Source organism: Cetorhinus maximus, chromosome 5 (genome assembly GCF_964194155.1).
Source record: "Cetorhinus maximus chromosome 5, sCetMax3.hap1.1, whole genome shotgun sequence".
NCBI classification, from domain to species: domain Eukaryota; kingdom Metazoa; phylum Chordata; class Chondrichthyes; order Lamniformes; family Cetorhinidae; genus Cetorhinus; species Cetorhinus maximus.
The window spans coordinates 38017995-38028487 of NC_135883.1; the positions used below are offsets into that span (position 1 = coordinate 38017995).

The following is a 10493-nucleotide window of genomic DNA, read 5'->3' on the forward strand; positions in this document are numbered from 1 at the left end:
TGAAAAATTCAGGCCCTGGAGTTGGAGTGAGACTGTCCATAGTCCCTTCATGTAAGAAACTTGCTGTTGAGTGAGGGAGGAGAATCCTATTCACAGATTTTCAGGGGTGATGGGGAGTTACATTAGTCCCCAGCTGCTATACGTAACCTTGAATGGAACCTTTCTGCTTTCCTTGCCTGTTGCCTCACATACCTGCAAAGTTAGTTTTACTGCTGGATGCGAGCTTGTGACTTAGTACAAGAATAGTCAACATACGAACAAGGAGCAGGAGTAGGCCCCTCTAGCATATTGTTATGGCTGATCTGATAGTAACATCAAATCTGTATCCCGCCTACCCCCGATAACCTATCACCCCTTACTTACCAAGAATCTATCCATCTCTGCCTTAAAAATATTTAAAGACCCTGCTTCCACCACCTTTTCAGGAAGAGAGTTCCAAAGACTCATGACCCTCAGAGAAAAGATTTTGGCACATCTCTATTTCAAATGGGCGACCACTTATTTTTAAACAGCGACCCCTAGCTCTAGATTCTCCTACAAGAGGAAACATCCTTTCCACATTCACCCTGTCAAGTCTCCTCAGGATCTTATGTTTCAATCAAATCGCCTCTTACTCATCTAAACTCCAGCGGATAGCCTGTACAACCTTTCCTCATAAGACAACCTGCCCATTCCAGGTATTAGTCTGGTAAACCTTCTCTGAACTGCTTCCAACGCATTTACATCATTCCTTAAATAAGGTGACCAAACTGTACACAGTACCCCAGATGCGTATAACTAAAGCATAACCTCCCTACTTTGGTTTTCAATTCCCCTTGCAATAAATGATGACATTCTACTAGCTTAACTAATTATTTGCTGTACCTGCATAGTGGCCTTTTGCGATTCATGCACTAAGACACCCAGATCCCTCTGCATCTCAGAGCTCTGTAATCTCTCACCATTTAGATAATATGCTTCTCTTTTACTCTTCTTGCCAAAATGGACAATTTCACATTTTCCCACATTATACTCCATTTGCCAGATCTTTGCTCACTCACTTAACCTATCTATATCTTTTTCTAGCCTCCTTGAGTCCTCTTCACAACTTACTTTCCTACCTGTCTTTGTGTCATCAGCAAATTTGTCATCCATCCCTTCATCCAAGTCATTTATATAAATTATAAACACTTGAGGTCCCAGCACATCACTCATTATATCTTGCCAATCTGAAAAAGACCCATTTATGCCTACTCTCTGCTTCCTGTTAGCCAGCCAATCTTCTATCTATTGCCAATATGTTTACCCCCTATACCATGAGCTTTTATTTTCTGCAATAACCTTTGATGTGGCACTTTATCAAATGCCTTCTGGAAATCTAAATACAGTACATCTACCAGTTCCCCTTTATGCATAGCACATGTTACTTCCTCCAAGAACTCCAATAAGTTGGTTAAACATGATTTCTCTTTCACAAAACCATGTTGATTCTGCCTGATTACCTTGAACTTATCCAAGTGCCCCGCTATAGCTTCTTTAACAATAGCTTCAAACCTTTTCCCTATTACAGATGTCAAGCTAACTGGCCTGTAGTTTCCCACTTTGTCTCCTTCCCTTTTTGATTATCTTCCAATCTAATGGGACCTTCCTAGAATCTAGGGAGCTTCGGAAAATTAAAACCAATGCATCAATTATCCCATTAGCCACTTCTTTTAAGACCCCAGGCTGAAGTCCATCAGGACCCGGGCACTTGTCAGCCCACAGCTCCAACAATTTACTCAGCACCACTTCCCTTGTGATTGTAATTTTCCTGAGTTTCTCCCTCCCTCTCATTTCTTGATTTACAGCTGCATCTGGGATGTCACTTGCATCAGTCTTCGGTATAGAGGATACAAAATGCTTGTTCAATTCATCAGCCATTTCCTTGTTTTCCATTATCAATTCTCCAAACTCACTTTCTGTAGGACCAACACTCACTTTGTTAACTCGTTTCTTTGAAAAATATTTATAGAAACTCTTATCTGTTTTTATATTTCTAGCTAGCTTTCTCTTCTGATCTAATTTTTCCTTCCTGATTAATATTTTAGTCATCCTTTGCTGTTCCTTGTATTCTGTCCAGTCTTTTGGCCTTCTACCTGTCTTGCACAATTATATATTTTTTCTTTAAGTTTGATACTACCTTTAACCTTTCTACTTAATCACGGATGGTGTGTCCGTCCCTTGGACTTTTTCTTACTCGTTGGAATGTATCTGTCCTTTGTATTCTGAAATATCCCCTTAAATGTTTGCCACTGCATCTCTATTGATCTATTCCTTAACCTAATTTGCCAATTCACTTTACCAGCTCTGTTTTCATGCCCTCATAATTGCCCATATTTAAGTTGAAGAACATAGTGTTGGACCCACTCCTCTCTTCCTCAAACTGAATGTAAAGTTTAATCATATTGTGATCACTGCTACCTAGGGGAGCCTTCACTATGAGGTAATTAATTAATTCCATCTCATTGCACAATATCAGGCCTAGTATAACCTGCTCTCTGATTGATTCCAGAACATGCTGTTCTAAGGAACTATCTAGGCTACCTTTGCCCATCCGACTTTTCCAGTCTACATGTAGATTAAAATCTCCCATGATTATCGCTGTGGCTTTCTAACAAGCTCCCATTATTTCTTCCTTTATGCTCCATCCTACCATGTGGTTACTATTAGGGGGCCTGTACACGACTCCTAGAAGTGACTTCTTGCCTTTACCATTTCTCATCTGCACCCAAACTGTTTCCATATCCTGGTTTCCTGAACTTAGGTCATCCCTCTCTATTGTGATAATACCATCATTAACTAACAGAGCCACCCCTCCAACTTTTCCTCACATCCTGTCCTTCCTAAATGTCCTATCCCTTTATATTCAGATCCCAATCCATGTCCTCCTGCAGCATGTCTGTCATGGCTATCAAATCATACTTATTTATTTCTATGTGTGCTCTCAGTTCATCTGTTTTGTTTCGAATGCTTCATGCATTCAGATGCAGAGCCTTTAGTTTGAACCCTAACCTCTAGTCTATTCTGTTGATTTACTGTTAGAGTTGTACTCTCTATCCCTCTCTGTCACAGTCAGTTTTTCATTTCCCATAATAGTACTTTTCTCTTTCGTCTTGTCTCTACTGTCTGATTTACCACATCTTCCCAAATTCGCACCCTTGCCCCCACTACTTAGTTTAAAACCCTCCCTACTTCCCTAGTTATGCAGCTCGCTAGATCACCAGTCCCAGCACGGTTCAGGTGTAGACCATCGCAATGGTACAGATCCCACTTTCCCCAGTATTGGTGCTAGTGCCCCACGAACCGGAACCCACTTCTCCCACACCAGGCTTTGAGCCACACATTCATCTCCCTAATCTGATTTGTCCTATGTCAATTTGCACGTGGCTGAGGTAATAATCCATAAATTATGACCTTTGAGGTTCTGCTTCTTAATTTAGTGCCATGCTTCTCATACTGACTTTACATAACCTCCTTCTTCGTCCTGCCTATGACATTGGTACCAACATGGACCACAACAACTGGGTCAACCCACCACTGCAAGTTCCTCTTCAGCCCCAAGCAGATGTCCCGAACTCTGGCACCAGGCAGGCAATACAGCCGTCTGGACTTGTGCTCTTGTTGCAAAGAACGGCGTCAATCCCTCTGACTGTACTGTCCCCTACTACCACTACATTCCTTGTAACTCCCCTCGTTTGAAAGGGTTCCTGTACAATGCTGCCTTGGCCAATTAGCTCATCCATCCTGCAGCCCCCACTCTCATCCAAACAAGCGGACAAACCTCAAACCTGTTGGACAATTGCGAGGGCTGAGGCTCCTGCACTTCTGCCCTCCTGCCCTCTGGGTCTCCTTACCTGCCTCACTTGTAGTCACACCCTCCTGTCCCTGAGCACTGACCAAATCAGAAGAATCTATCCTCAGGGGTGTGACCGCCTCCTGGAATAAAGTGTCCAGGTAAATTTCCTCCTTCCTGGTATGTCGCAGTGTCTGCAGCTCAGCCTCCAGTCCAGTAACTCTGAGCCGAAGTTCCCGCAGCCGCAACCACTCACTGCAGATGTGTTTGCCCTGGATCATACCAATATCCAGAAGCTCCCACATCCTGCAATCACAGCACATCACCGGCCCTGACATCTCTAATATTTGTTAATTAATTAATAATTGCTAATTAATTATAATTAATAAAGCCTACACCTCCCAACGGGTTTTGGCACTTCCAATGAACTTTACAATACTGATAAAACTAATACCACCAGTTACTGGTTTACCTGCTCCTTCTGCTGCACCAAAGCGGAAATCAAATACTGGAGGCTGAAAAAAAGCAAAAAAACACCTCCTCACGCCCTTCATCGAACTCCCCACTCAGCACCTTTACTTTCTGTCGACAACAACCATTGTTGTTCATGTTTAAGGAGCGGGTCATAACATCTCGGAGATGATGAGTGTATTGTAGCAACATTGTGTATCTATTCCCATCGTAGTCTGACTTGCACTCTCTCTCCTAAACGTAGGTGGCATAAAATATAATGAGCTTCTTTCGGTGGATATGCAGAAAAACGCATTGGCTGCTTTGGCCCGGCTCAGTGCCGTGGAGAAATTGAAGATGTACGTATTAGAAAAACACATTACACGTTCTCAAATAGTACTGTTCAAAAGTAGTTTAGTTGCAGTGCAAGGATGTGACTTGACATTATTGATTTTGATCCTTTTACAGAGCTGATGGGAATGTCTACAAGGTGAATAAGCAGACTGTCACTAGGGTGGCAAACATGCTGGGTAAGGATGTCCACATTTTATCTTCTACACCAGAAGGGTTTGTTTTCAATCTCCCTCTGAATAACAATAATATTATAACTTTGAAATTTGTGTCAATTTCATGCAGCTCCACGCACACTTGTAGCAATATGTACATAGGAACTGGAGTAGGCCATTTAGCCCCTTGAGCCAGTTTTGCATTTGGTGATATCATAGCTAATCTGCAGTCTAACTCCACATACCCACCATTGCCCATATTCCCTAAGACCTTTGGATAGCTAAAATCTGTCAATCTGTTAAAATGAACAATTGATTTAGCATCAGTTACCATTTGTGGAAGAGTTCCAAACTTCTACCATCCTTTTGAGTATAGAAGTGCTTCCTAATTTCATTCCTGATGTGTCTAATCTGTAGACTGCCACCTAGTCCTAAACTCCTGAACCAGCAGAAATAGTTTCTATCTACCTCATCAATTCCCCTTTATATCTTGAAAACTTTGATCAAATCATCCCTTAACCTTCTACATTCCAGGAAAAAGAACCCTAATTTATGTAATATTAACCCTTGGAGGCCAGGTATAACTCTGCTAAATCTATGCTGCATTCCTTCATCAGCCAATAAATCTTTCCAAGGTATGGTGCTCAGGACTACTCTCAGTAACTCCAGAGGTGTAGCATAAGTAGGGCTTTGCATAGCTCAAGCATATGAAATAGAAATTCTCCATAATTGATCAGAGGTTGGTTGGATTAGAGGCAGTTTGAGCCTTTTGCTTGAGCAGGAGCAGATTAGGTGCTACGTTTTGTGTGTCCTGTTAACACTTAGCACAGCTTAACACTTTATCCTCGCCCAATTCCTGACACACTGTAAGGATCACTGTAGAAATTGCACGTGTACAAACACATTCCGTACAGAGGTTCAAAATCTCATCACTCATTGTAACCTGTAATAACAGCATGGTGGGTGGGGTTAATTTCCCGATCCACCTCCATCATTTCAGAAATACTGTTTACGCCAAGCTTTCCGTAAAGTTATGGAATTCATTACACTTCAATCCATGAACATGTTGAATTTTTTTTGTTTTTTTAAATGTTAGCTAAAGCGGCACAATGAGCTGAATGGTCTCCTCTGTATGATTCTGTGATAATTTAGAACTTCTAACTGTGTGGTTTTATTTGCAGCGCCCACCGTTCCAGTAAAAAATGCTACTGCGGCCAGGCTTTGAGTGCGGGTACCTTGCTGCATGGGTATTCCTGGGACAGCTGGACCTGCATTCCATTGGTGGCGAGTGGAATTTTTTATTTTTTGAATCAGCGAAAGCTGGCACCAAACCAAGCCAGTTGAAAGGAAACAGCACAGGAAACAGATGCAGAGAGTTGATCGCCGGTTCGGGAGTCCGGGGTCAAGAAATATCAGTCTACTCTGAACAGCAGGAAATCCCTATAATGACGAATCCTTAATGCTCATGCTTCGAATTGCCTTCACCTATCGTGTCTTTTTTGCTTTTTTTAAAACTGTTATGCAAGTGGAGATTTTGTTATATGTAAACATTAATACACCCGTACTAGTACTGAAATGTGTTCTTAGCAGGAGCATTCACAGTTAAGTCCAACAAAGTCTAAATGGAAGAGTTTACAGCTCAATTTTTCATATCTCAGAGTAATATTGCCTCTGTTTTAATTTCTTTGAACACCCATATATAAATCCAGGGGTTGCTGGAGATATGAGATGCAGTTGTGGGTAAAAATGTTCCTGTTGGAACTTCCTGAAAACAGCTAAAGTAAAACAATAAGACCTCTTCACAGAAAATTCCTGATCACAGTCACCTGAAAACCACAGTTCATCGTATTTCAGTTCAGATTTAGTCCTTAAAATGACAAGAATGGCAGATGCTGGAGTTTCACATCAGTTACAGTGTTATTGAAAAACACTTGGAATTGGAACATTGAGTAATAAATTCATTTTAACTTTTGTACTTGATGTATGAGACAGTGCAATAACAGAAGCTTTAACAATGCAGAAAGAGCAAAGACTAACCAATTTAGTCTAATCCAGAGTGCAATAGTGAATGGGAATCAGCAATGTGGTGAGAATATTCCTATTTTTGGAACCCCATCTATAAGCAAATGGCAGTCTCATATTTCTTCATGTGGCAAATTACATCCTGCAAACAAAGGATTTTGTCAGTCACAGACCCATTACAAGACCATAGGACATTTTTGATGGCTCTCCTAAGTACAACTCTTTTCTATTCAATAAAGAGGTTTAATGAATGGTACACATCTTGAGAGATCCTGAGAATGTGATGAGACACGAGCTAATGACTTGTTTGATCCCTTTATATGCATCCAGGAACTCCAGTACTGGGGTCATCCCAAGTACTATAGGGTCCAGAAATGGGGGAGGGGCGGGGTTTGGAGTGGGATAATGTCACTGATGATTTAGATTGTTCCTGAAATAGGACCATGTAGTCATTCCAGAAGTGGAAGAAATAATGTAGTTACTCGTACAATTTGATCACTCCTGAAATAGGGCCATGTGGTCAGTCTAGGAGTGACAGGTTATATGATCACTCCTGAAATAGGGCCACGTGGTCACAGGTTATATGATCACTCCAACAATTTGATCACTCCTGAGATCAGGCCACGTGGTCACTCCTGAAATAGAATATTTCTCTGACAGTTGGACAACCTTGAGGCTGTGATCCTTCAAGAATGGGGTTGGGGCATGGCAGGGTGGTGGTGCCCCATGGTCACTTCTGAAATTGGTTGCTGTTGAAGGAGGGTGATGGCTACTCTGGTACACAATTTTTGTGGTCAGCATTCAAATGATTTTTGCACATAATGGAACCAAACCCTTCCAGTGATTGAAAAAAACCTGCTTTGTGGAAACCAGTTTGTTAAAGGAACATTTCAAGTATGTTTGTTTGGATGTGTAACGTCCCTTAATAAAAGTGCTAATCAAAAGCTCGCATTTTATTGATAGTGTTTTCACCTCATACTTTCTTTACCTTGGTTCAGTGTGCCATAGTTTGAGATATTTGAGGTTACATCTGGATTTTTATGGAATTTTAAATACTTTAGCTCATATAAACCACAGTTTTTATATGTGACTTTTCACCTGAATTGAGACCAAGTCTGTGGTCTTGTTGACAGATGGTCCTCAAACAACTCAAATGGAACCTGAGTGTTGATGCACAGAAGCTTAACTGGATAAATGTGCTACTTGCCACAAAAAAGTTTTTTTTTTAAGATGTTATGAACACTTATAATTCTACTTGCTTTCCCTTTTAAGTAAAATAAGGAATCTATTTTAGATACCTTTCCTCATAAGATAACCTTTTTTCCAAAAATTAGTTGTGAACTTCTGAGCTGCTTCCAATGCAATTATTTCCTTTAAGTGAAACCAAAATTGTACACAGTACTCCAAATGCAGTCTCACTAAGGCTGTGTAACAGCTGTAGCAACACTTCTTTATACTTGATTCCCCTTGCAATAAACAACATTCCATTTACCTCATACTTATATTTTTGCCTTTTTTGATTTGGTTTTGTCTACTATCAGCATTTTGCTTCACAGGCATGTTGAAACAACATTCATTGCCTCACTAGGGATTTCAGCAAGTGTACAGGTACTGACAAGTTAGATTTCATCACTTCTGATATTGTGTGTGTAAATAACATTACCTGTCTTTAGCCATATCCATTTTTTACTGTTAAGTCCTAACAAATATGAAGCAGCATATAAAACCAAAAAAACCCCTAACTTAGCTCTGAAACCATGTAGCAATCTAGTATTTGGAGATAAGGTCTCTGTATGTCATTGTCCATGTTCTCATTGGTACACCTTTAAGTAAATTAATTACTTTATATAATAGATTGCCACAAAGCTTTGTCTGCATAGCTTATTGTAAAAACACAAAATTCACCATTAGACAATTTTTCCTGCATACCCCAACCTCAATAATAGCTGCTCTCCTAAAATTAGTTCTTTCTGTACTAGATCTGCCTCTGGTCATCGATCCTTCAGCCATTGTAAGACAGTAAATAAAGAGCATCTATCTAGACATTTCATGATTTTAATCACTATCAAATTTCTGCTTAGCCTTCTCTGCTGTAAGGAGAAGAATTGTAGCTTTTCCACTCTATCCATGTAACTGTAATCCCTCATCTATTCTAGTAAATTCTTCTCTACCCTCTTCAAAGCTTCATGTGCTTCCTAAAAAGTGTTGTGGCCGGAAAAGACAATATTCAAGATAGAAACAGACTATCCTGTGATCGAGGGGTTCAGAGGAAGGCAGATAATCAAGAGGTTTTGGACAGAAAGCAGGATAACCCTTCTTTACACTGAGGTTTGTGGAATGCATTACGCAGACATCATATAAATGTACAAATTAGGAGTAGACCATTTGACCTGGATCCTTACCTGGTTAATGAGGCATATGCAGTACAAATTACATCAAAATATGGCTTGTTGGAGACTCATCTACTGTACATTGTACTTATGAACATTAAACTAATTATTAACTATTAAACTATGCAAGATTGTTTCCTGTTAGCCAGTCAGGATAAATTTTCAGGTTGGAAAACTAACTACTGGAATGTCAGAGAAAAGTGAAGCCTCAACTATTTATGGTCTATATTAATGACTTGGATGAAGGGATTGACTGTATTGTAGCCAAATTTGCTAACAATACAAAGATAGGTAGGAAAATAAGTTGTAAGGAGGATGAGTGTCTGTAAAGGGATATAGATAGGTAAAGTGAGTGGGCAAAAATTCAACAGATGGAGTTTAATGTGGGAAAATGAGGTTGTCCATCTGGCAGTGATAGCAGAATATAATTTAAATGGAAGGAAACTGCAGAATGCTGCAATACAGTGAGATCTGGACATCCTTGGACATCAATCACAATTAGCAAGTAATTAGGAAGGCAAATGGAATACTGGCCTTTATTGCAAGGGGGATGGAGTACATACAAACAAGGAAAAGTGGTGAAGTCTTCCTTCAACTATACAAGGCCTAGAATACTGTGTAAGTTTTGGTCTCCTTACTTATGGAGGGATATACTTCCCTTGGAGCAGTTCAGAGGTTCACCAGGCTGACTCCTGGGGTGAAGGAGTTGTCTTACAAGGAAAGGTTCAGCAGGTTGGGCTACATTCATTGAAGTTTAAAAGAATGAGAGGTGATCTTATTGAAACATACAAGATTCTGAGGAGGCTTGACAAGGTAGATACTGCAAGGATGTTTCCTCATGAGAAATATAAACTAGAGGGCACAGTTTACAACTGAGGTGAGGGGGAATTTCTTCCCCAAAAGTCATTAGTCTATGGAAATCTCTTCTCCAGGGAGCAGAGGAGGCCTAGTCATTGAATATATTCAAGGTGGCATTTGCAGGGGAAGCAATGGTGTAGTGGTATTGTTGCTAGACTAATAATCCAGAGACCCAGTGTAATGCTTTGGGGACCTAGGTTCGAATCCCACCACAGCAGATGGTGGAATTTGAATTCAATAAAAATCTGGAAATAAAAGTCTAATGATGACCATGAAATGATTGTTGTGAAAACCCATCTGGTTCACTAATGTCCTTTAGGGAAGCAAATTGGCTGTACTTGTCTGGCCTACATTGACTCCAGACCTATAGTAATGTGGTTGACTCTAAACTGCCCTGAACAAGGGCAATTAGGGATGGGTAATAAATGCTGGCCTAGCCAGTGACACCCACATCCC

General features: G+C 40.5%; 1 protein-coding gene across 1 annotated transcript in view; it reads left to right on the top strand.

Moving 5' to 3' along the window:
• Positions 1-7745, top strand: part of gnpat (glyceronephosphate O-acyltransferase) — a 36805-nt gene extending 29060 nt beyond the window's left edge. Inside the window, exons 14-16 of the mRNA XM_078541758.1 lie at positions 4527-4620; positions 4730-4791; positions 5949-7745. Of these exons, the coding sequence (XP_078397884.1) occupies positions 4527-4620; positions 4730-4791; positions 5949-5992 (200 nt within the window). The 3' untranslated portion in view covers positions 5993-7745. The remainder of the gene's footprint in view (positions 1-4526; positions 4621-4729; positions 4792-5948) is intronic.
• The last annotated feature ends 2748 nt before the right edge of the window (positions 7746-10493 follow it).